The 27,727-nt window shown below is 44.2% G+C and overlaps 1 protein-coding gene across 1 annotated transcript in view; it reads right to left on the bottom strand.

Moving 5' to 3' along the window:
• The window catches only part of snd1 (staphylococcal nuclease and tudor domain containing 1), a 164,695-nt gene that overhangs the window by 124,782 nt on the left and 12,186 nt on the right, over window positions 1-27,727 (bottom strand). Inside the window, 6 exon segments of the mRNA XM_079335501.1 lie at window positions 850-979; window positions 2,336-2,436; window positions 10,648-10,749; window positions 21,081-21,185; window positions 27,223-27,313; window positions 27,620-27,726. Of these exon segments, the coding sequence (XP_079191627.1) occupies window positions 850-979; window positions 2,336-2,436; window positions 10,648-10,749; window positions 21,081-21,185; window positions 27,223-27,313; window positions 27,620-27,726 (636 nt within the window).

Genomic DNA, 27,727 nt, shown 5'->3' on the forward strand with positions numbered 1-27,727 from the left:
GAGAAATCCAAAGGTGGCTTTGCTAAGGAACAAAGGGCACCTAAATGTTGACATTGCAGACTCAACTAAGCGCTTCCACGCTGTGTTACTGATGCACAGAAGAGAACATGAAGGGCAGAGAGAGGAGAGCATTGTCGTACTTTATACAGCACTTAGTGGATAGCCCTCGGACATCAGTGTTCTAGTTGAAATGTTGAAGAATGAAATGAAGGGAGGGAGAAGAGTTCAGCTCGTGTCATCCAGTGAGTGAATCTGTCTCCATGCTGCAAGTATGGGCCTGACACAATATTACAGCACCGGTAGACGTTCATGTCGCTTTTTCTAAAATCTGTATCAGCGACCAAAAACTGGGTAGCAAGCAGAGAATAATAAAGACAGTCTGTACGTTTCATTTTGGGATATCACGCAAGAAGGACTTCCTGTTCTTCGCCTTATCAAGCCGACTCAGATCTAACTTTAACACGAAGGGACAAAGGGCGGGACAAAATAGCAATGAAGGAATATACAGTTGTTGAATCGAGTGTACTGAAGGACGAAAAAGCATGAAACTTTACGACACACAAACCACCCATGCAAAAGAAAAGTAGTTTTTTGAAAGTAGAGCAAAAAAAACCAATGTATTGCATTGCTGTGAGGGCAGGGATAAATTACATTTATTGTTATTATAACTGTTATTATTGTATTGTGATACTAATGGTGTTGCCAGATTCTCAAAGCTTTGAAAACTTTTCACAACAGGCTCAATCAGACTCTTCTTTTCTTCTCTCTAACCACAATCAGTGAAATGACATGAACACAATACTCCATCAGACGATACCCAAAATATCTAAAGGCCCTTACCAGCCTTACCCCTGCCCTCGACGAGCTGTTTAGTGCGGAGCCGAACGGCCGGCGAAGCTGACTAATGCTGGGTTCTAATTGGCAGGTCAGGAGGTCAGGTCCTGACCCGTACACACCTCCTATCAGATACGAGACCTTTCTGTGACAAACACTTCCATGTTTTCATGCGAGGATGAAACTGTGCTTTGTGCCACAGAGCCCGGAATTAGGCTGATAGAGAGAGCCAGAAGATAAACCAGCCTTTCAACTGTGTGCGCGCGCGTGTGTGTGTGTGTGTGTATGTGTGTATGTGTATGTGTGTGTGTGTGTATATGTGTATGTGTGTGTGTGTGTGTGTATGTGTGTGTGCGTGTGCGTGTGCGCGAGGACGGACTTCATTTCAAGTCATGTGGCATCACAGCTCTTCTCTCCGGTTTTGATTAAATTCAAACCTCTGTGTAGTTTAATAACGCTTCTATCTGTGGCCCTGAATAAAGTACATGTTCCAAACAGATAAAGCCAGATTTCTTCAAAGGCGTGTTTGTAGATAGAAAATAATTGCTTGCACTGAGGCGACACTTCTCATGAAAAATTAAAATACAAAGCAGCATCTTCAGGTTACTTTGTTATTCATGGTGAGATTAGAAGTTCTAAGCGTTTACAAATGATTATTGTGTGACATCTTGCATCAGATGAACCTTTTTTGGTCTGACGCTCTGTATAAAATGAATTACGACATGTTTTACTGATGTGTCTTATACTGGAAAGTCTATGGCTTTATGATCTGCCAGTACAGATTGAGGTGTTTTAAACAGCCAGAAATAAAAAGCTTTGTTTGTTTTTAAGTGTCAAAAATGAACAAGAGGAACGGAGTGATGAAAAAGGCCAGGTGGCATTAATGTCCCTTAAAGCTCATTTACATCCACTACTGATCAAGTTAACATGGTGAAAGGAACATACACAATTGACGATATATGATATGTTCTTTTTACATTGAGGACCAAAGTGGAAGCAAAGTGCTGTCAACGGAACACTCTGCTTCTTAAGATAAAGCTGATTTCTACTTTCAAACACCACTTTTTTACAGTCTTGTGTTGTGTGATGTTAACATACTGTGATGATGCATCTGTCTCAGTTACCAAAGAGCATTATATCTTATAAAATACATTTGATCCACGGGACATTTTCACACATTTTGGTAGCGATGTGTCTGTAGGGAGAAGGTTGTGGGTCATTTAGGTGGAGAGGTCTTCAATAAATGCAATTTGTGAAGTGGCTGACCTGGAAGGAATTGTAAGCATTTTATTATTATAAATGACGACTGTTTTTTGGTGGGTTTTTTGCACATTTTACATATCTCATTATCTGTTTTGCTTTACTTCTAATTTTTCTTCAGTATTATTTCCACATGTTGTAGTTTATACTTGGTTGTGTTAATTGTTTATTTTGAACCTTAGATTGAAAAACACCAGCTCAGTGCAGTTATTGACTTTCAATGTGGTGAAATGTTACTTACATGCCGCCGATTGTGACTGTAGCACAGGTGCGTTCTGCGAAGGCGGGAGTGGTTTCTCCTGGACCTGTGGCGGCTCTGATGTAGTCGACTGTCACGTTGACCTGAAGGGGCAAATAGCCATGAGAGGGAGGTCAAACAGGCCACCAGGAGTGACACAAACAGAAAGCAACACCAGTTAGTGTAATAATAAGTGTAAAGGGGGGGTTCAGATCTGTATGTGTGTGGGTCTGTGTGTTTGTCCCACTTCTCAAGGTCACCCCCAGTCACTGTGCATCACGTCAGGCGGCCTTGTAGATCTCCCCAGAGGAGGAGTATTAACACACTGTGGGTGTTTGGGACAATACAAACACATGCACACGCACACACACATGCACACAGACACACACATGCACACACACACAGGGAACTGTGCTAGAACCCACACAACCCTCCACTGTGTGTTCTCAAAACGGCTCCCGAGGGACATACTCCGTTCTTTCCACCCTGAAGATACAATTTTGTCACTCAGCTGTGTGTGTGTGTGTGTGTGTGTGTGTGTGTGTGTGTGTGTGTGTGTGTGTGTGTGTGTGTGTGTGTGTGTGTGTGTGTGTGTGTGTGTGTGTGTGTGTGTGTGTGTGTGTGTGTGTGTGTGTGTGTGTGTGTGTGTGTGTGTGTTTATCTAGAGGCTTGTTAAAGGGAAAGCCCGCTTTGTGGGGCCCAGACGCATGCAGACAGCGCCGACCGCAGGGCTGCAGCCTTACCGGTACTCATGATCGGCAGTCTAAGAGCTACGTGTCATCCATGTTAGACGTGTGGAGAAGTGTGATGATGGGAGAGAAAGAAGGGCGAAAGAAAAGAAAAAAATCTGCGGGAATCTGGCTCTGCTTCAGTGTCATAGCTTAGACACGAGTCAAATACAGACAATGCAGACAGGCCTATTACAAGAACATGAAAGAGATGCCAACCAGAACACGCAGAGACGTGGGCTTGTCATTAGATGGACGGGATGGGGACATGGTGACGTGAGGAACAGAAGAGCTTCTGTCACTGCTGAATGGATGTGATTTAGCGTATTGTTCTGCTGGAAGTACTGTCTGCATATCAAGAGCAGACGGAATATGAAAAGGATACTGGGAAACAGATCTGGGAGCACCATTAAATACAAATGAGCGTGCTACCAAAGGCGTAAAAAGCACAGAAGAGAAAAGGTGTCGGAGTGTTAACTGAAGTCAGTTAGAGCGTCAAAGCTGATTATTTTGAAAAAGAACTAAAAGCAGGTAGAATGAACCTTTTAAAAAAAAAAAAAAAAAGGAAAAGCCAATAACATAAGACTGGGATATGAGCCGTTTGGTACATATACTGCCAAAAAAAACAGCATTTCACTGCTACCATTCGACTTCACCTTATTGTCTCCTGTTATCCAGCTGTCAGCGTCTTGTCTGCCAGATTCACTCGTGTTGAGGTCACCCTCATTCATGTTAAAAAAACAAAACCAATAAGAGTCTTTAGAAGTGATGCTGAGAGTCAAATTGGCGGAGAAATCTGTTTAGTGCGCTATATTTTGCTTTGATCGAAATACCGAGTCAGGACGACAATCTAAGTACTGTATTGGCATTTCAACCCAAGATAACCACGAGGCAACTACAGTATAATCCAAAAAAAAACACAACAATGGTAGCAGAGAGTGTAGAGGTGTTAGGTTTTAATATGCATACTTTGGTATTTGAAAAGAGAAGTAAGTTTTAGCAGCCTTTTAACTCTTGGTATTAGAATCAGCATCAGGAAGGGAAAAAGGTGTCAGTTAATCTGTACACACACCTACACAAACCCCACACATTCGATCCATCCTTTATGAGATTACATTTTTATCCCAGTTGAATCATTAGCTCAAAAATAAACTCAAACCCCGTACGCCACCAGATTTAGTAATAGTAATAATATCCGGTCATAGTACAAGAAACAGAGTTGGAGTGGGATCCTCTCAAGTGAAAATCTTTTTCTACTAACACCCCCTATTTCCATCAAATGTGTAGCCGTACACAGATATTCTTATTGTTATAGAAGGAAATTATTCACCCCCCCCCACTCCCACGCCAAAGCTCTTCATTTCCTCGTAGCTCAAACTGATGCTATTCAAATTCAGGAGAAAAGCTTCGGTTTGGTTTTATTTTGGACACGTTTGTGTTTAATAGCCAAACGCTCTCAGGCCCGACTGGTGGAAACACCGGGGCCACACGAAGCAATGACAAACAGGAAGAGCTCAAGTTGGCCTGAGAAGAGAAGACGAGATGAAATGAAAACAGGAAAGATGAAAATGCACAGAGGGAAGAAAGGAAGAGTAGAGGAGGAGATTAGAAACACACAATGTGACGCTGGATGCTATAAGCTGTGAAACCACAATACCAGTAGCTCCCCATTAAGCGAGATGATGACAGATTATAAACTCTGACCATGCGATGTTAGATTAGAGGAGTTTCCAGGCCCATTCTCCACGGGCCATCTAACCGATCTACTGATAAGGCAAAGCTATCTGTAAGAACCCCCCAGAGGAGAGGGAGGTGGAGGGAGGGAGCGGATGGATTTAGACGATTGGGGGAGTGATAAGGACACGGACAGGAGGGGAAGCGTGAGACGAAAAGTTTTTGCTCAGCCGAGTTGACGAGCATTATGGGACATTTAGTTTACGTAAACCAATGAATATCGTTTGTGACATTGTTGCATGTTTGCAGTTTAAATCCTTTCATGTGCAGCATCTGCTCGTCTTTTAAAACGGAAACACAAGTATAAACTCTTGCTTTTTATTACGTGTGCAATTATGCCCTTTATGGGATTAAAAAAAAAAACTGTTATGCACTACTATTATAATAGTAAGGAGACCTGGGACTGCCAGGACAAAGGAAATGGCTGCTATCAGTGAGAAAGTGTAGGAGGGTTCATGTTTGCTAAAAAAAAAAGAAACCTGCACCTTTTCATCAAATGTCCCCGTTTGTTTTTAACCTTTAAAATCAACAAATACATCGATGAAATCAACCCAAATAGATGTGAATGCAGATACTTTCTAATCAAGAACACGTTCAAATCCGTACCACTCATGCTTGAGGTCATGCAGGTGTAGCTGATGCTGAGGCTTAACTGCTGTATTGAACCGGAAAGTTCAAAATAACGTGGCCTACGCTCAGGTGGTGAAGCAGTCTTGCACTGCAAATGGAAACTAACCAATCGCAGCGGGTTTGATCAGAAGGGGAATTCTTCATTTTCGAGCCTTGGAGGGGGACAAGCAAAACAACAGAGTGGAAGAAAGAGCAAATAAAAGTTCATTGTAAGAGAAAAAGGAAAAGCGGCTGCAAAGGATTGTGTGTTTAAGAGAGGTGCCTAAGTTGCCGCTGTGTTAGTGTTTGTTAAAATCGCAGCTGGCTATCAATTAATGAAGTGAGCCGTGCTGGAAGGAAAACATCCCCAGGCTGGGAAGGCACAACTCTAGGAAAGAAAAATAGGAGGAAGACGAGGAAGCCCCATCAGGATTTTTTTAACCAGGGGACCTGATGACGCTGCTGTTTGAACTCTAAGCATCTGTTTCAAAACGCACACACACATCTCCAGATTTTCCCCCCGAAAACCACTCTAAGAAATACACACCGCATCGAATACCCTTACTGCACACACGGCATTCTCAGTGCGAGCACCTCACTCACATGCACGCAAATGAGAAGGGGGGGGGGGGGGGGGGGGGGGGGGTACTCTGCCACAAACAGTACTACACAGGCAGCTGCATAACAGGAGCCACTTTGAGCACGCGGGATTATCCGAATGTGCTCAACCCTGATAAGTGGCTTAATTCAACATTTCCACTGGACTTTTTTTTTCTTTCCTCTCTCTTTTTTTTTCTGCTGAGGCTGAGACCCAGGCGCACAAGAAGCACTACTTATAAAGTTAGCCAAATCGAGCTCTTTTCGGATTATGTCACCATGCAAGCGCTGCCGTTTCAATGCGGGTGGGAATATACGCATATGAAAGCGATGAAGACGGACTGATCGACGCAGAGTGACAGAGAGAGAGAGAGAGAGAGGAGAGAAGGAGAACTGCCTCAGTGAACCTTTTAAAAAAGGGATATTTTAGAAGTTATTTCAATTAATCACATACTTATCATAAAATTAAAAAAAAGGCCTAAACGGAAAATTTACAACACAGAAGTCTTCTGTCTCTCAAACTTTTCGCCGAGAAAAAAAAGGATGCGGACATCAAATTGACAGTGAATGTTGGTTTTTTTGAGTTTGTCGCGTCATTACATGAAAGTGACAATCTCTCCCTGACCAGGTATGCTTCAGAACGCCATCTATGGACTCAGCTTGACGGTATAGAGGGGGGAAAAAAAGGGCCAGTTTCTTTGAATATGGATATTAGATATGCTTTATAGAAGATCAAAAGCAGCCAGCTCTCCTTATAGAGAGGAGGAAGAGGAGGTTCAATAGGGGGAAAAGCATTTAATGTTGCTTTATTCTCCCAAAGCGGAGCGGTGGCATTAGGGCTTTGAGTTTTTGCTCAGCACGCTCGGGCTCGTACTTAATGCTTAGTCACGTCCTGGAAGGTTTAGTCAGGGGAAAAAATCTGCTTGTTTTCCAATTCATGTAATGCAGCGCACACCGAGGCGGACTGAGCTTTGAGAAGGGAATGCTGTAAAGGGGAACACCTGTAGGTCAACGTGATACCTGGAATTTGTGGGGATGATAAGCTTTGGTCAAGTCCAGTTTGAGCTAGATTATGTAAAAGATACGCCTTCGTTGATTTGGGGAAAGATCTGCAGACAGTCCCTTTGCTTTTTTTTTGCTTTTTTTTCTTCTTTTCCTTTACAGGGAAGACCCAGACCAAACAATGTAGTTCCTTCTAAATCCTGGACGAGGCCCAATTACCCCACTACTGCCGGGGTAACATCTTTTGCTTCTGTTTGTGTCAGAGGGGAGGGGAAAAAAAAAGATCAAAGTGGATCTCTCTGGAACAGAATTTGAGGAAAAGAGTTGGTCTTAGAGTCTTCTCCTAATGCTTACTGCTCCGAATCTGTCTCTGCAGAGCTTAGTGTTTCAGAGACAGGATGACAGTAAGTGGGTCGACTAAACTCCACTCCTTGTTTGGAGTGCAACATGCATCTGTGCGCCTGTGCACCTACCTGCATCCAACTTGACAGCTCAAGTGGGCCAAGGTAGCACAGATTAACATTACACCCATGAAGGTTAAGTATTGTGCTCGCGTATAAACACTCAACCACAGAGTGTGTTAGGATTTCATCCAAACTAATTCTCTCTCTCTCTCTCTCTCGCTGCAAAAAGCTGCTGAAACGGCCGACGCTCGTTCCTCACAAACACCTGGCTAATGATCATTTAAAAGAAATCTTGATTTCTGGCGACAGAGGGATTAATTCACCGCTTCAGCACTGGTGTCTTAGCAACAATGAAGGGATGGGAGAGAAGCAGCATTCCAGAGCTCTGCCGTCATTGATTTTGCACACTGAGGAGGAAGAAGAAGGCTGCACAGGCGGCAAATGGGCAAGAGCTCTGCACTCATATGTAACTCATTTTTACGAGCCTATAAGCACACACCTGGGAGACAAAACTTCAATACCAATCAAAAGTAGAGAGATGCAGAAGGATATGAAACACGCTCACCAATATACATATACATTGATTTACATCTGGCTTATCGGATGAGAGAGGCGAAGTTTGAGGCCAGATTTAGGTAAACTCTTGAAGTAAGAAATGCTGAAGAAGACTAACTGGGGTAATAACGGAGGCAGGAAAGGAACTCCTTTTTCCTCACAGTTTGCAAACATTAGGTGGTCAATGTTCCGACTTGTATGTGTGTGTACAGTCCACGTGGAAGAAGAAGAAGAAGAGAGGAGGGCTCTCCCAGCTGCATTTAGAGCCGTCTGCCGGTGATGGATCATGCTGGATACATTTTATTGCACACTGTCAACGGGGCACCAACTGATTCACCCGAGCAAAAAAAAAAAAAAAAACATGCATACACTTATCACGCTCCAGACACTCATTTGTCATGACACATACAAAATCATGCATACTTTATTTCCTCTGCGGTAAACACTACATGTAAACAATTTTCCCCGATTGGTGGGACTTTAAAAAGCCCCAACGGTCCAATCAAGCGAGATTGTTTGGATATGATGAGGTGCATGCTGGGAATATTAAGATGAATATAAGGAGGAGAACACGAAAGTGTTGTATTACACTATTGATGTTTTTTTCTGTTGCAGAGAGATTTCTGCAGGAGTAAAGAGATAAAGGCCACGGCAGATGGTTGCGCGTTTGCAAGAGTGTAAACGTGTACGCGTCTGAATAACAGTCCATATATGTTCTGACCTCATCGAGATGCTCCCACACATACTGTACTTACATCTGTACATGTTAATATTCTGTAGCACACCCCAAACGGCTTCTTTACCTCCATTACATGGCTTGACATAGGGGCTTGATGCTACACATCTCATCATCATGCTAATGGTATAATGGGCACAGTGTTTTAGCACCTTGACGAGGCTATAGACGCCCTATTTCCATCACACACACACACACACACACGGTCATTATCCCCAAACACAAACACCAGAAATAAACAGCCAAATCATTATACGCGCTTCACTCGTCAAAAGCCAGCTTACGGCTGTGTTTTCTGTCATTAAAAAAGCATTAATGAGGATGATTAAAATGACTGCGATAAGAGGCTGGGACAGGGAGATGAATCTCACTCCGGCACTGAATGCCAAAAGGAACTCTCTTGGCTTTTTGGCTTTGAGTGGGTGCAGGTTTTGTGTTTACCAGGCTGTGTAGCAAATGTTGTTTTCTTTTTTTCCCTGTTTCCCTATGAGAGCGTTCGATGTAATGTTTATTCTGTCTTTTGTTTTGCTGCTGTGCTTTGGACCCCCTGAAACGTGTACGTCGTCAGCCCAGCGGAAACACGCGGTGGGATCCAGCGTTCAATTGATGAGATGATTTCTGAATCAGGAAGTCTTTGGTCGCGAGTGTGATGGCGCCGTAATTTCTCTATTGTGTCAGAGTTTTCCCCATCAATTTGGTCTTCAGCTGCCTTTCCATGTCGGATTTGAACAGAAAAAAAAAAAAAAAGAGAATCAACCCTTTTCAGCATGTTTTCCATTATAAAGCGTTCCCACTGAGTCCAACGAGAGTGAAGAGTTTTCTATTTGGAAAAACACCAACTATCATCCACTCAGGCAGTGGACAATAGCCCTGGGCGAGCCTGTGAGCAACAGCTGCCTTCTCTCTCTTTGCCATTACTGCCACTGGAGGCGGCGAAATTGCCACAATAAAAACAACGTAGGCGTTGTTTGTACTGATCTACCGATGAGAGACTTGTGTATAAACAACCTACTGTGTGCTGAAAACTTCTGAATATCAGCGCTGAGTGCTAAAGTTCCTACTATAAATCGGAGAGTATCAGTCCTGTCTTGTAAAAGTTCTGCCATTTGAAGCCGTTTAACTCAGGCTGAGGTGTTTTGTACATATTTAAGACACATAAGAGAGATGTTCACGCAGTAATATTATATGAGCCCAGCTGAGCGACGGAGCCTCGCTCAGTGTCTGATTCTGCTGGGTCAGATGTGTGTAAATCCTAGCAGGCCCCAAAGGTGCACCGACCCAGTAGATCAATAGACACGAGAGTGGGGAAATGAACAGTGCTTGTTTAAAAGGGTGAGCCCCGGCCAATATAAAGCCTCTGGGCATCTAGTGGGAGTACTTGGTATTCAAACTGAGGGATGGGGAGAAAAAGGGATTCTCGATACCTCGCTTTAGGCTTCTGAAATCTGTGTCTGGGTTACTGGGGTGTGTTGGAAGATATGTAAAGTCACTGGAGGAGTCCCTGTTTGGAGTTTAGTGTTTAATTCAATAAAAGCTCATTAGAAGTAATAACGTTGATTTACTCACTTTGCGGAGGAACACAATGAGCCAAGGAGTGATCGGCTTGTTGAAAAGTGTCACTGTATGTTCAGAAATAGACTTGTTCATTCTGTGGGCCGAAATCATTTTGACTGAAATAATATTCTATGCCTTTAGAAATAGTTGATCCTAACATCGCTTCCACAAATTCTCTTGCTGTATTTAATGAAAGACAGTTTTTTGAAAAGCACATCCAGATTTCATTTTAACTTGAATTGATTGACTGATTGATTTTGAACTCTTCTGTCATTCTCATGTGGTTTTCATATATGCAATATATATATAGAGATAGAGAGAGATCGTCTTTTTTAACTTTGTAGTTTCAGATTCTTGTGTGATGAACTAAATGAACTAAACTTTGCAGGATTTTACCTTTTTGCCGATGAGCTTCTTCCTCAGGAACTCGCGGGCCTCAAACATGTAGGGGATGTCGTACAGCGGACGGAAGCGTTTGTCTTTGTCTTTGTTCTTCTCCTGAAGAGAGGCGGAGGGAGGATGGAGGTGAAATCACGGATAAGGGTGAGGAAGAAGATGTAGGGAGGGAGAAGGAAAGAGAGAGAGAGAGAGAGAGAGAAGACGGTTATTCACATTGCAGTTTCAAAGATGTGTGGATTAACATATTTGCTGCAAAAGTGTACGAAACATACAAACACACAAACAACCCTCAACCTTATCCACACACACACACACACACACACACATACAGGGTAAACATATTCACACACAGTCAGTCTGTTTGTTTCCCTCTCCCCTGTGCTTCACTCCCGCGATGTGGAGGATCTGGAGTCTGAACTCCCTGTGAAATATTTTAGTTTGAACAGAAGCATTTTACAAACACTCCTTCCTCAAATAAACACAAACATCTTTTGCTGTCAAAAATGACACATTGCACCAAAATAAAATGGAAAAATAAATAAATAAATCAAAGTACACAGTTGCCAAGGACACAGATACAAACAGCCATGGCAAAGACACTTAGTGTTAAACAGATGCACAAAGGCGAGCTGACACTACGCGCACACACGCAGATGTAGCCGCACGCTACACACAGTCGTACACACACAAAAAAAAAAAACTTCTTTCAATACGCTCACCCACTCTCTGACAGGAACAGGCCACAAATAGAACCTATTTGCATTTTCAAAAAGGAGGCTGAGGTTTTCGTGTTGCTCCCTGCGTGAGGAGACAAACACACACACCCATAAATGCAGACGCGCACACACACGCACACATAGTGACAGGTGCCGTTTTTGTAGGGGCGGGATGGGGGGGGGGGGAATTATATGGCAAATGACAGTGACGCAGTGGGGAAATAAACGACAGGCGCTAACGGGAAGACTAAGGCTACGAATGACAATTCCAGTGTGCGCCCCCCGTCCCCCCCTCGCATTTCTATGACCGCCGTCATTATCTGTCATACAAACAGAAGTTGCACTCTTCGAAATGAACACACAGAGTTGGATTAATTCCTCATCTCCTCTTCCCCTGAATGGTTCATTCATTCTTAATGCGTCTCCAGTTGTCGGGCGCTGCCAGGTGTTGCTCACAGCTGGGCAGACGGGTGTCAGCAGAACACATGGCAGGCAAAGGGTGCCTCGGTGCTCTGCGGTGCAGTACGTGCTCATGGTTCCATTAAGGTCTCCAGCAGAGGTGGGGATCGCGCGGTAACTAAAGACATGATACGATAACGGACGCCAAAAAAACAAAAAAAACCTGATCACAAAGCAACGATTCTGCGATGAGTGAAACATCGTAAAACAATCACATTATTAAACGCCCCTGAAAAAAAGGGAAGTATAGGATTTTTATTCACTGCAGTTTGCCTCTTTTCAAACTTCATCTCACTGCTGTCAGACATCATCACACTCTCTTTTTTATATCTTCTTCTTCGGCTAGTTAACTTCCCCTCACATTAACCTCATTCAAGTCTTTGGCACCACAGTGAAGAGGGCATGAAGTGGTGATGCAGCGGGTCAAACGGGAGGGGAACTTTCTTTGGAGATCTGGTGCCAGTGATTCGATAACTGCATAAATCTCCGGACGGCTAAACCGCCACTTTCTGTTCGCCTCCGAAACGTTCTGAATGTGGGAAACGGAAAAACACAGCACAAAGCAACATTTCCAGCAACAATAACTTCTCCCTACAAAATACTGCTAATGTTGTAGTCTCTCAACATGACTGCACAGAAGGCCTGCTGGATTTGAAGCTTACTTGGAGCTGCCAAATCTATCAGCCAACCAAGCTCCTTTAACCTTGGCAGCAAAGTAATAACCTTTGATTTTAATAGCTTTCCATCTTTCCTTCCGTACTCCTTCGCTCCCATCTCTCTCCACTCCTGCCAGCAGAGTCAGCACAGCATGGAACCTCGGAGGTGAGTTAATCTCACACATGGCCAGCGGAAATCCCCCCGCCGCTCAGCCCAGAGCCGATGTCCTCCATTTTGTGTCAGCCGGGGCTTATTGTCAGGGTCTCTCATCCCTACAAAGTCGGTTTGGAAGGGGGTGGGGAGGGTAGGGATGGGGGTCTTGTAGGAGCACTGCCAGACAGGAATCCTCCATTTTGGGCCTGAGCTTTGGACCAGAGCCATCAACTGCTGGGGGATGAGGATGACTTCTACTAAGCTCGTGTTGCTTGAACGACGTCTTTCTTTGGAAAACATCCTCGTTCAGCGACACCTTGGGACGATTCCATGACGCTGTAACATGCAGTGTTCTCAACAGGGCTGTTCCTCGAAGGAGTAGGACTTAGGATGAGTAAGTAGAAGAGACATTTGTATTTATATGAGCTAGCAAATTTGATCAATTACAGTTGTTCCATTACCACTACTTTCATGGCTCGATGTGAATCCGGAGGAGCCGCCCAAATGTGACACGTGTCCCCCCCCCCTCTTCAAAGTGAGCGTTCTGTTCCAGTTGTTGCTTAAGTTCTCGTCGAAAATGTTTGGCGATTCGTTTTTTTTCCATTCCTTTGAAAGCTGAGATGTTCGTGAACTGGCAGAGGTGAGCTGATTTAATCGACCGCAGCAGAATGTCCTCGTTTCCTGAAAAAAGTACTGAAACTCCTGTGTTACCAGAAGAGAATGAGAAGGGTTGGGAGGGCACATGATGTGATCGAGTGTTATTTTGTAATCGATCAAGCTCAACACTTTAAAGCCGACATCATGATGGGCGGGCATGGCACATTGAGTCTGTGGCAGAGGATTACATTTGTCTTTGGCAGCATGTGAGTGGAATTGATAAAATGCAGAGATCATGTTTTAAACACAGCCGATCACGGGTAGTGCAACACATCGGCCAATAGGTGTCTGATAGACACAGGTAAACAACAGGATAATTTCAACAGAGAAAGGTAAAGAACCTGGGGAAAGAGATGATCTGGGGGGAGAAAGGAAAAAAATTATGAATCACTAATAAGCTGATTCAGAGTGGAAACCGAGCCGTGCCACCGAGGGCAAAGGATGTAAATGTCAGCACTCTAAGCCAATTAGGCAGAAGAAGTGGAGAAGCAGACCAGGAGGACAAAAAGGTACCACTCTTCTATATTTTAGAAGGTGTACGGGGCACGCAGCAAGGTAAAGGACATGTTACATCTAAAAACATAAGCCTACAGATTGATCAGCGTTGTCGACTGATTGAAACGACGAGCTGGTCCGCTTTGAACTGAAACTCCAACGGGGGGGGGGCTACGTTGTTTTCCAATCCTTTAGAATGTGAGCAGGAGTAAATGAGGGCCATGTCAAGCCTAATCATTGGACTTCAGAGCTCATTTAAACTTCACTCCCCAGACACTGACACCATTAGCGTCATTAAAATCCTCCGACAAGACACACTATGGAACCATCCTAAATCTAACGCAGTCGCAGGAAGGTTAGAAATAGGAGAGAGAGAGAGAGAGAGAGAGAGTCATGTTTCATTCGTGACCCAATAACAACAGCTTGCTCTACACTCTGCTCGGGGGGACTTCTGTGCTATTTGGGGTAAATTCCCTTCGTTCCAAATTACCAACCGAAGCTCAGGAATCATCTTTGACTATTGCAGAGGCATGACGCTAGCTGGATGGTACAGTGTCGCAGGGCTGCAGGGGGCTGGACTGCGAATGTGAGGATGCTACAGCTGGGAGCGGCTTCTGGAACTTCAAGGGTGAAATCATGACTCAGGAGCACGTCATGCTTTTGGATGTTTGGCCGTGGTATTGCAGAGAGTGTGTACTGTATTAGTTCAGCAGTTAAAGATGAAGAGGAGTGGGAGGTTTGCTTGTTTTGTGGGGGGGGGTTGCCTTAAAGTTTTTACATCGCTGTGGATAAGTGGACATCATGTTTTGATTGAGCAGAGCATGTATAGCCCTTTCAACAAACCAACATTTATTATTGCATTCATAACAACGTCACTAAATAATGCATGCAGAAACAGGCTGCAGTGCAGAAGGTTGCAAGACAATGAAAGAGAAAGACAGGGGACTGATGCTAGAGCAAGAAGGACATCACTGGTTATCATACAAAATCTAATCTATCCAATACAATAATATTAGGTTCACAGCATTATTGCCAGGGATACGAATCAGTCATTACTAATGTGACTTGAACTGATAGACTCCAGAGACGACCTGGATTTCAGAATGAAATTACCTGCAGTGCCATGACAACAAAACAGCCACTTAATTCATGATTAGCTGCGAGCAGACTGGCGCAGGTGAATTTACTGAGACAGCTGGGACAGGTTGCAGCTCACGCTCTCATTGTGAACTCATTAATAAGGATGTCATATGAAAAATAATTGAGCCAGAGCACATAAGCTGGGTATTTTTTTTTTTTTTTTTTTTTTTTTGGACAAGACAGACGGTCGGGACTGGCCCTGCAGACGGCCACATCGATGCAGTGTTAGAGTCTGCCTGCTTGGAAAGCTTCAATATTGCTGACATTTATTTGTATTCATGCATTCAGCTACTGAAAGCACGGAGCAAATTTGTGCAGCTTACGCTAAATAATATTGAACATATTGCCTCCGTCCAAACACAAATCCCTTTTTATATAAATGGCCTATTTGATGGCAATTTGTGTTTGGAAATCTTTTTCTTCTGTTGCTGTGTTACTTGAGAGATACACGTGGCAGAATAGTGAGTACAGTTCTTTTCTAACATCATATCCTTTTTATTTTTCTAAGTCAGTTACAAAGAAAGCCAAGTCCTTGTTTTTTTCCCTTCTTTTTTTTTTAAGTCTCAGCCAAACAGTACAATGTGGCCAGACATATTCATCCAGTAGTGAGGACACATACTGGCTTCCAATCTGCCTCAGCAGGCCAGAGTGCACGACTGAATCACGAGGTGGGCGACCCTCCTCCAGAACTTGAGGTCGAAGCGTGTCATGGCAGGCTGAGGGCACACACATGGCCAGACAGAAGATTTGGAGGAAGTGAGAAGGAGGGGAGAGGAAGGGACTTTAAAAAAAAAAAGGGGGGGGGGGGGGGGGGAGCCACAGTTTCAATAAGAACACAGAGAGCAGATGGGCTCGTCTGAGCAATAGTGGCTACAGCGCATGATGTTGTGGGGAAAGCAAACAAGAGTGTCAAACCTTAAAGACTGATATTCCAGAACTGACATTTACACGATGAAATGAGCGCTGAAAAGTCACCCAAATTCAAGCAAATATCACAACCCAACACTCCACGCATTCCATTTGGACAAAGCCAAATCCTTCCTCAAAATCAAATCTTTCACTTCGGCGTCTTGATACTCCTTTGTCAGCCGTCATCTCTTTACCCGTCTGTCTGTCTTTTTGTCCAACATGTCCAAGTGTTGTTTGTTCTCCTCCTCAGTATGGTGACGGTTTGTCTCAGTTGGACAGCAGTTGAACTCCCAGCGTTTCATTGTGTTTGAGCATCTTGCTGATAATAAGCTCACGAGCAGAAACGTACTTACAACACATTTGCATATTCACCGCCGTTGTTAAGACCTTGATGCCTCGGCTGCAGCTGGAGATGTGAAATCGAATTTATTATTGTGTGCGGAACACTCCCCAATGAAACCTCCCATTGAACGGTTATTGTTGGTAATATGGGGAATTAATGGAAGATGTGCAACAAAAACAGAAGGATGGTTTATGGGAGGCAGCGGAATTGATTTATTCTTCGAAAAAAAAAAAAAATATCCACTAAAGATAAGACAGTGGTTGACCACAGGGAGTTTAGACGCTGCATGGAGCAGCTCAGTGATGAGCCACAGTCATTGTGTGCTGTCTTATATAAAGGACAGTGAGTTGACCTCTCTATGTGCTCCATCAGCAGTGTCCTTAACCCTACTTAAACCAGATAAGCACACAGATACATTACAATGCATGAGGACGCGCGCACAAATACTCGAGATTCGACGCATGTGCATGGTCAAAGCATAGCTACACACACACACACACACACACACACACACACACACACACACACACACACACACACACACACACACACACACACACACACACACACACACACACACACACACACACACACACACACACACACACACACACACACACACACACACACACACACACACACACACACACACACACACACACACACACACACACACACACACACACACACACACACACACACACACACACACACACACACACACACACACACACACACACACACACACACACACACACAGGGAAGCGAATGAGCGTGTGGGTGTAAGAGTGAGTCACTGAGTAGCATAGACATCTCTCTGCACTCGTGTTTACGCTGGGCTTGTCCTGCCGCACACGAGAGAAAATGAAGAAGAGACCAGGGAAGGAAGAAAAAAAAGAAAAAGAAAAGAGGGAGGGGAGCGAAGAAAAAGCTGACTCCAACTCCCAAGCTCAAAATAACTCACATCTGAAGATGCGCAACATCAGTAACTCTGGGGAGGAAAAAGAAAGCTAAAAGAGAAGGAAAGGGAGGATTCGTGTTATATGTTCTGGTGCAGAAGCACGCCATTGGTTTACAGATCTGTCAATCTGAACACATTTGGTATGTTCAGAAGAGAGGAGGAGGGGGGCCTGTGTGTTGTGATGGTTGTACTAAAAGGAACCAGAGGAGATGGGAGGAGGACATAGAGGAGGAGGAGAGGGCTTTGGCAGGAACAGTCACTGTTGATCAGAGCACTGGTACATTGCATCTGGCCTCCCGTGCCCCCAAACTGTACACACACACACACACACACAAACACACACACAAGAAGTCAGCACTCATACACAAACATATAAACGGCCTTGCTTGCAGAAAGCACGGTCAATCAGCACACAGCCACATCCACACAGACAGAGATAATAATGACAACTGGCACGAGAAAATCCCTACAGACCTCTAGAGAATACAACACACACACACAAACACAAACATCAACACAAACGCCACAATGCAACATTTCGGGGTTTGTTTTCTCTTGAGGTTTTTTGTTGTTTTTCTTTTCCAGAAGGTTCACAGACAGGCTGCTGTACGAGCATCGCACATCCCGAGCGTTCTGCATACTTCTAAACAGCACGTCTGTTTAATCCATGTTTATGCACATGCTGACACCAATTTCCAAGATGTTTCCTGACATAAGCTAATGCAGCTTAACCAAGCGTGCTTCTGTCTGTACGCGCGTTTGAGCATGTGTGCGCCGCAAAGCGTGACGGCGTCTGCGTCGTCCTGTCCGTCTGTCTGCCTCACTGTAAGCAAGAAGCCAGCTCAGCTGTGACACTGTTAGCCAACATGGTGTGTGTGTGTGTGTGTGTGTGTGTGTAAGTTGATTTCCGGCTGAGGGGGACACCTGCTGTGACCTCTCGCCTCTGAAGCTTTAAAAAAGGTAGGAATCGCTCCTGCTGCTTACAACCTTTGAAACGTCGGTTTGTGGATGAAAAAGCTGCATGTGAGCTTTTTCAAAGGAGCACTAAGAAAACCCTTCTCACAGCAGCGAGTCTTGTCCAGCACGTGTTTGCTTCTTTACAAATACAGACAGGTGCACGCGGACACTTGAAGGTAAGGTGCCTTTTCAAATAGTTCTAACAGCAAAATAAGCATACTTTAATCTGAAATGTCAAACAATGGCTTAAGTTCCCACAGCTTACAAAAAGGACTTAGGAATAACTATTTAGTTCAGATGTCAGAAAAACAAACGAGCGCTTGGTTGTCATTTGCCTTTATTCTTCCTCACAGTCCGAGAGCTCATCACAACTCTGCATCGCTGCCATAGCGACAACACTCAAAGCTGAGCCAACGGCGATACAGACAGGCGGGCAGGAGGGCGGGCAGCTCTTTAGCTCGCAGACAGAAATAACTAGCTTACAAACTAAACAAAACAAACAAAAAAAAAAAACAGCCACAGCAGCAAACCATGAACGACCTTTGACAAAAAAAAAAAACACACTAACACGTCTTACGCAACAACAACTCCAAAACGGTGTCCTGAAACAGTCCCAAAAAAGAGAGCGCTGAGCCCGGCATGACTTTGCGTTACAAGTTTGAATTTCAATGATAAAGCCACCTGCAGTCCTGTGCGTCCGTCCAAAGCCCCCTTTAGATGGTGTTTTTGTATTAATCACACCGTTGGAAAACGCCCGACTGTGGACAGTTTCTCTGTCACCATGACGACAACGCCACAGACACTACTAATGCAGTGAAGTGATGTTTGGAGTGAAAACCAGAAGTCGATTTTGTTGAAAAAGGAAAATGTGAAATTCCTGATCCAGGATGGATATGATGTCATCAGTCAGCTGGTGCTGAGATAAATCCCAGTTTTATTAAAAATCAGGCTCACACATGATTAATACGTTTGCATGGAGGGTTGGAAATGGACACACACACACACACACACACACACACACACACACACACACACACACACACACACACACACACACACACACACACACACACACACACACACACACACACACACACACACACACACACACACACACACACACACACACACACACACACACACACACACACACACACACACACACACACACACACACACACACACACACACACACACACACACACCTGTGTAAATACAACACCGACAGAATCCACACACACATCTGGGGCCACTCTCTCCGGCTCCCTGTAACATACGACAGCGTAATGAAGCACAAAACACATACTGCTGAGGCATCTGGTGCACGCAGAGTCAGAGCGAGGAACAGAAGACAGATAGGCGGTAAAAGACCGAAAGAGGCAAGATGGAAATAAAGCAGAAGGAAGAAGAAGAAAGAAATTCGGAGGAGGAAGATAAAGAAAAGACAAAGAAGAAAAAAAAAGGAAGTCAGGAGAGGAAATAAACCAGGAAGTATTAAGATGGTGAGGATTTGGAGACAGAAGAAGGAAAGACAATAAAGAAAAATGTTTGTCCCAAAAAGCAACCAAAAAGAGCCGCAGAGAATAAACACACACACACATGCACACGCACAGGGCAGCGTTGCAGGTCAGCAATCTGACCACAGCGTGCACACCCGGAGGGAGAGCACGGCAGGCGGAAGTTAGGGAGAGAGGAGCAGAGAGGCCAGAAGAAAGGAGGGAGGCGGAGAGAGAGAGAGAGAGAGAGAGAGAGAGAGAGAGAGACAAAGCTGTCTCCTAATGATGCGAGACACCAACACCACCAGGGGGGAGAGGGAGAAGAAGAGATGGCGGTCGAGGCGAACAAATCAAAACGACAATAAAAAGAAAAAATAAACAGACAGGAGAAAAAAAAAGTAACCCATAAAGTGAAAAGCAAACAGACAGAGGCAGTCAATAAAAAGACAAAACAAAAACAATCAAAACGGAACATTTAAAGGGCTGTTGCGGACATTTTTGCTACCAGGACTTTTACAACTGTTTCCGAGACTTTGAGGAGGCGCCGATGTGAGACGCGACGTTCTCGTAAACACATTTTTATGGTGAACAGTGTGTGGACTGGTGAAATGCTTATCAAGCACCCTCAGACACGTTCAAAAAGAAGGGCGCCGAGGCTCGCGTCGGAATAATGGGACTCTGTTGTCGCTGACAAGAAGAAATCATCACTTCTGCCGTCAAAACAAAACGTTGTAATTATTTGGGAGCGACATTTACAGACCTCTAAAAACCGTTATTCATAAAAATGATGGCACTTGTTGGGGCCCGGACAACGAGGATGAGTGACAAATACTAATTGATTATTCATGTTCTAAATATAAAGAAATGGATTTTCAACAAAGCTGGGAGTTTTTAAAGAAACGCAGGGCCAAGAAAAAAAACGGCTTCATTTAAACAAGTCATTAACTTCATAGTGAGAGACAGAATGTCAGTGCACCGACACTGCATGTTGTGTCATACATTATGTAGCTCGTTTTGATGCATGTGTAGGTTTAGATTCTTAACAGTCGTGAAGCCTCTCTGAGGGGAATGGAGGAGTAGAGGAGGGGAAAGCCAAAAAAAAGAGAGAAAAAAAATCGATCTGCCTCTCTCTCTCTCTCTCTGCAGTGGGTGTGTGCAAGTGTCTTGCTGTGTTTGCATGTGCCCCAGCTGCAGGGGCGCCACCAAGTGGTGAAATGTATCCATGTGGTTATTTAAAGAGAGGAGACGTGAGAGGGCGTCAGAGACGGATAAATAAACGAGTTGGTGGAAAGAAACGGAAGCATCTTGTGTTCGGCTTTAAATATGAACCGACCATACTGACAGAATCAACTCTGACGAGCTTCTGAATAATTGGCTGACCACAAGCTTCCCCCCCCCACATGTTTCACGCACAAGGAGCCACTCACACTGGACAAGGCTGCAGACACACGTATTCAAGCAGACAGACGCGGGGGTTTTGTTCGTACCTCTCCCTCGATTCTGGGGGGCCGGATGCTGGACAGGTGGATGGTCTTGTATTCTCCGGAGTTGAGCTTGACCACCATGGCGTCTGCGTTGACGACCTGCATCACCTGAGGGAACAGAAGAAGAAAAGAGGGGGTGGAGTTGAGGAATAGAGACAGAAATTGCAGGACAAACAAAAAAAACTATTAAAAAAATAAATGAATAAAAAAACAGAAGCTGATTGATTTAAGGGTCCATAACACATGTAAATCAATATGGAAAACTTAAAAAAAAAAAAAAAGGGAAAATAAAACACTCCTACAGGAGGAAGGAGTGTCAGAGCCTAAAGAATGGAATTGTATTTTGGTGCTCCGACAGACTGAAAGCACGATGGGAAGTGAAAAAGCAGGTAAAGGATAAATGGAGAGGAAGAGATCTAGTCAAAGGCAGTGGGGAGAGTGACAGTGCAGATCGTGTGCTGTCACGAGCACGAGGCGCTGAGAGCGGGTTGAGAAAGACTGATCCCTGAGTGACTGAGTAAGCAAGCGAGCCGGGTTGTCCCAGCAGGGCCCGGCGAGGTTTGGAGGACAGAGTGAGGACGTTGTGCTACCTGGGGAATTGGAACCAGAGAGAGGAGGGGGGCGGGGGGGAGACGGAGTGAACAAACATCCTGTTAGAGATAGACTGCTGGAGCGGTACACACTTCTCTGTCAAACAACAGGCTGGCAGCACTTTGTTCTGGAGACCTTTACAAGTGGAACTAAAGACTCAGACTTATTTATGTTTGGCATTTGGTTTTTTTTCTGTTTTCAAAAAGATAGCAAGCACAGTAGATATTATAGAGACAGAACCCTCGACTGTCTAACTACAGTCTGAACTACAATGTAAGGGGGTTCTCAAAAAAAAATAGAAAGAAAAACCTAATGCCTAAAACAGAAGCAGTGTGATGCAATATAGCGAGAATATGATGTACCACAGAAACAAAACTCACTCAAATCGTCGAGCCCGAAAGCAGATAAAGACCCAAGTGTTCCTCCAGAGATGAGCCTCGCAGGCTTCAGAGACGCTTGCTAACCCTGTGTAAGTGAGTCAAACTGCGCTGCGGTGCAAAAAGTGTCCCTGTGCTCCGCTGCTGCGTGCATGTGTGTCTAATTCGCAAGAAACAAGTCAAGAGTGAACGGCTGGATTTAGTGGGAAACTTTCAAGTGATCATGACATAATAAAAACATTATCTGTAAATCATTCTGTTATAGCATTAGCCTGAGATGTAGCGGTCGATGGCTAGCTTGGTGTAGGAACAAACAGACACACTCTCGCCACATGTCCGGAGACGGCGGCGCCTGAGCTGGGTTCAATCAGGGACGAACTGTGCGTCTTAAATCTTATTTTTTCGAGTCTGGATTCACAATAAACGGATCAAAAGTGTTTCTTCCCCTCGTTACTCATTCCCTGTATGAGGAATGGACTGTGTTCTGTTAGAATGAGATCACAGCTGTCTCCACAATGAGACTTTAAAAAAGGTGTGCTTGTGCTTTCATATCATTAACCAGTATGCTTTGTGAACTGGACCGTGAGATGGAGAAAGCCAGTGGTGTCTCTTTTAGGTGTCCCAATCAAGTTAATAGTTTGATCCAACTACTTAAGCATTGCTTGTACTAAGATGTTTATTTCTGATTTAAAAATGGGCTTTTTTTTTTGGCTTTTGAAGGCAGCTTCAAGTGCACATTCAAGGTACTCCAACTTTTGTTTTTGCACTATTACATTGGCTTCATTTTTCAAATTCTGCAGGGTTGCAGGTTGGACTAAACCCAGCCTGTGTATGTGTCTCTCTGTGCGTCTGTGCCCTCTTAAATAAGAAGACAGATTGGGGTCTGAGATGGAGGAGTCATCCAAGCTCGGAGCCTTTAAGTAGGCCGCGTGCAAGACGCAGAGAAATCAATCGCCCTAAACATGTTACATCCCAACCGTACATGAAAAAAGGCCTCGTCATCACTCAAACTGCTCGTCGTATGTCGGCTTTACTCTTAACCTAAATGTACGAGATGCAGGTCTCGAACATGTTTGGACGATGTGTTTGTGTGGACGATAGAGGAACACAATCTTTCTCTTGAATTCACATGGTTGAGTTAAACCGTTTGGAGTGGAAGGAAGGGAACAAATCCAGGTGCTTTAGACTCATTATTCTGTAAAGAGGCAGCCATTGTAATCGCCACCAGAGAGCAGAAATTAGCCCGGGCCCACGTGCTCAACAGGCTGCCTACAACAGCAGCCAAAATACATCATATACTAATCAGTGAGCAGAGTGGGAGAGCAGGAGAGAGGTAAGAGAGGAGGGGACAGGCATGCACGAGCACCAGCCTGCGCACATTCACGCGGTAACAAGGTCGTTTTTTGAGGGCCCTGCCCCGGTAAATTAAGTGCAAAGGGAGAGAATGTGGCCTAAGCAGGAGAAAACGGCTCAGCATTTACTGGCTAATTATATGCCGGGGGAGGCGAGACGACAGAGGCGAAGGAAAGAAAGATCAACACACGCCAAGAGACAGACGAGACAGGGAGACAGACTGTAATCTCTGGGCAAATAGCAGCAGAAAAGACGACGGAGAATGGATTGAAAAAAATAAAGCGGAAAGTCTTTGCAAAGTAGCTGCCGTGAGGGGGTCAAGTGAGAAGGCAGAGGAGACAAATAGGTGGGTAGCATGACTCACTGGTCTAATGTGACACCAAGAGGTGGGGATCTACTGCCACCCTCTGTCCGTGTCTGATACGACGCCTGCAGTGGGCCTGGATCAGTCACGGTGAAAAGGAGGGATCTTGTCGGCTGTCATGGACTGCGTTGGTTTTTGTCAGTCCAATCCATAATGTTTGTTTTAACCACGGGGCCGAGCGTGGACTCCACTCGTTACTCATGTCAGATCATCTCCCTCAAAGGAGACACCTATGGCGAGGTTTGGGTGATGCCGCCACTGGATATAGTCTGTCACCCCGGTTACATGGTTTCATTGAAACTACTGGTGTTTAAGACGCTATGATAAACAACATTAAGCTGGCGCGTCGCCCCAGGGTGCAGCTGAAAACAGGCTGATGAGTGTGTAAGACATTATCCTGGGAGTGCTACCGATAATTTAGAGAGACTTCTGTGACCTGATTGCTCAAGTTTATTTTAACTGGGGAACGAACCGTTATGCACTTTTTATCACCAGGAGAGAGAGACTTTTTTTTCCATTTCTCTCAGTCGGTGCCTGACTTCGTTACCACTCTGACATATCTCAAAGTAAGAACCAAAAGAGGCTGGTTTTCCCTTTTTGACCCGGGGTCAAATGTATCGTTCTCACTGGAGCTTGCACATGAGCTTTAAATCGGCCTCATTCACCAGAGCATTAACCCTTTAGACATCACAGCCCCGTGAACTGTCCGTTCTACATTTGAATAAAGCACGACGAGTTCCTGTCTTTTTTTTAAATCCTGGGCTAATTCATCTGTAAATCATTGTGTATGTCAATGTAGTGTTCTTATCAATAGTAAGTATATTAGCCACAGCTGCAGACGTGGCCTATTTCAACACAATTAGTTTAAAGAACTGCCTAAATTAAGGTTTTTTTCTGTATTTGGAAAATATGGTTACAGTGTATTATAAGCTTTTTTTTTTTTTTTTAAGCAATATTTAGCAGCAGACGGCAGTACCAGAATACATTCATACAAACACTTTACAAGTGGCTGAGCTCCGGAGCAGCTCAGGATGAGGGGCTTGTAAAGGGGCTTACTATAACACAACGCCTTTTATCCACCACCATCACCTCATGGTCGTTGACCAGGTGAGAGGAGGGTGACGGGGGGGGGGGGGGGGGGGGGACTATAGGGACATGGCCTACATTCACTTCAACGGTCCGAGCAGGAGTGAAGAGGAAAGAGGGCGAGACATTCGAAGAGGGAAGATGTGTCAGCGGGATTGGACCTGCTCCGCCTCGCCTCTACATCCATCACTCACATAACAGGAAGTGAAGAGTGGAGTGGACGAGAAGAGGAGTGTATGATCATGATGATGATGATGATGATGGTGGGATTGATGGATTGATGTGTCCCTGGGAGAGTCGGTGCATTGCAGTTATTAGGGGACTGAGAAATGTCACAGGGAAGACTGAAGGGGCAATGACAGCCCAGTGCAACCTTAGGCTGTCCAATATGTACTTAGCTTTGAAAAGGTTCAAACCGTGGCAGGGACAGCGTGACATTTCCACTGCTGATGGAAGCTTTTTTTTTTTTTTTTTGAGTCAGCCATTTTTAGAGCCCTCTGACTCTATTTTGTACAACTTCTAAAGCTAACTCCTTTCACACATGAACTACAACTGCTGACAAGTTTGGATTGAGCTGCATGTGTGAACACAAACCATATTTTACACTCTTGTTCCTGTCTGCCTCCTCCAACAACATCTGCAAGAAATCGCCGTGAACCGATGTGTGAGGTAGCAGTCTGAAACATTCACCTCAAGCGAGGAGCTGAATTACCTGATTTGATCTCAGTTTGCAGATTTTTCTTCTTTACAGCTGTGCTCAGTTTTAATTGATATTAACAGACATTACTACTATTACAAAAAAAATCTGAGTATGTCAAGTTGTGAGGTGCATATGCGCATTCCTGAAAAAGTGCATGTGAAAAAAATGGCTATTCTAAGATCACTTTTATAATCAAGCAATGTTTAATTCTAAAGTCATATTAACTTCAGCTTTCACATAAGATGAAAAAAGATTTTCTGAGCAGTTGACAAGCAAACCTAATCTGTAGTTCTATAGGTTGAGAGCAGTTTTCGTGGAAAGAGGACAAAGACAGGAGTCAGAGAGATTAAAAAAAACAAAAAAAAACAACTTGCAGTTATTGAAGTTTAACTGGGAGCATCAGTGACGCAGCATCGGAGCATTAAAAAGTTCAAGGATGCCAGAGAGGACGCAGAAAGTCAGAGGGATCTTTATAATGTTGTTTTTTTTCTTTGGCTTTTGTTCCTCATGTTTTTTTCATCCTCCTTCCCCAAAGTCTCCATGGAAAGTCACATATCCTCTTTCTTCTACTACCTCTCTTTTTTTGTTTAAACCCCCATTCTGAGCTCAACATCAAATGTCTCCTCACTCCTCGCCTTGCCACACCCGACCCTCTTTCACTGAAGGGGTTTCAGAGAGATGTGACGGAAGCTCAACGGGACAATATAAATGTTCTATCAGGCCTCTTCCCTCTTAGTCAGGAAAACATTCATACATACAGTTTCCATTTTGCGCCTCCTTTATGCGACTGCAGTTTATCAAATTTATTCAGTAAAGCAAACACCTTTTATGCAACCCTCAGACTGGCTGTTTTTTTTTTAAGGTCTTAAAAGTTGGGGATGCAGACGAAGCAAATGCACACAAAACACTAACTTAAGAGGTATTCAAAAATCCAGAGAAGAATATGAAAATAAAAGGAGGGTTGTGTGCAACACATCGTCAAAATGCGCACAGAGGAGTCGTTATTTAGACGTTAGAGTTGCTTTACAACGTTAAGTCTAAAACATGGGCACTGTAATATTTCATCCCACAGTCAGACACTAGATTTAAACAACCAGGAGGGAGTGCACTCCCCTGATTTTAAGGACACTTGTCTTCCCCTGAGGCCACAGCGAATAACCTCTAAAGCTAATATCGCTGCTTCTCAGCTTTTGGGAGTCGTTCTGTGCTGCTGCAGACATTTGGTCTTCATTTGACTGGGGAGTGATTCACAGTTGCTGTAAAGCATTCCCCCAAGGAACTTCAGGGGAAGGTTTTTTTTTTTTCCTTTTATATTTATTAAGTAGAAGGTGCCGATGAACATGTCAACGGGATATAATTTGTTAGACACCTAGAAGTGGATCTGCTTCAGCTGCAGTGCAGGAAGCAAATAGGAAAACTGTGCAGAAGACATCAAGTGGTGAACGCAAAAACAAACGGGCAACTTCCTTTCAGCATTTTGTATTCACGCTGGATAATGTCTGCATGTCGGGCTGCAAGATTGTCACCTTGTCCTTTTTTTTATTATAAAGAGAAGCGAAGCCTTTCAAAAGAAGCAAGACGGTCCAAATTTAAAGACATTAGAGGCCAGAGAAAAAGTGCCATGTTTTCAGAGCCACTGGTTCACAGCTTCTAAAAGCCATTTCAATGCCTCACCTTGGCCACAAATTGCCTGTCCTTCTGGTCCAAATTGGCGGTGGGTGCCACGTAGTCTTTCCAGATGCGGACCTTGCGCTCTTTAGCAGATCTGGACAAGGAAAAAGAAAATACATCATTGTGAGTGGTTGTGCTTAGAATCACAGATATTAGGACAAAAAAAGCTGGACTGAGGGAATAAAAAGCAAGAAATACAAGTGCTCATCACAGTGAGAAGTACACATTTCATTTTCCATACTGAAAGAATCTAAAAACATTTATTAGATCTAGTCTGAAAAGTTTTAGTATTTCAAAGTATTTTTAAAAGTTTGATCAAAGTATCTACATAACATCAACGTAATAGAAGGAATTCCCTTAAAACAAAATGCCAGTTTTCTGTGGAAATGCAGTTCTGTACCGTTCAGCAGCTCGGAGTTTCTCGGCTCCCTGTGTGTACACAGCCATGGACCAATCCACACAGCGGGCAAAGCCTTCCTTCAGCAGCAGTTCTGTAATGTTACCATTC

The sequence above is a fragment of the Symphodus melops genome (assembly GCF_947650265.1).
Source record: "Symphodus melops genome assembly, chromosome: 22".
Taxonomy (NCBI): Eukaryota; Metazoa; Chordata; class Actinopteri; order Labriformes; family Labridae; genus Symphodus; species Symphodus melops.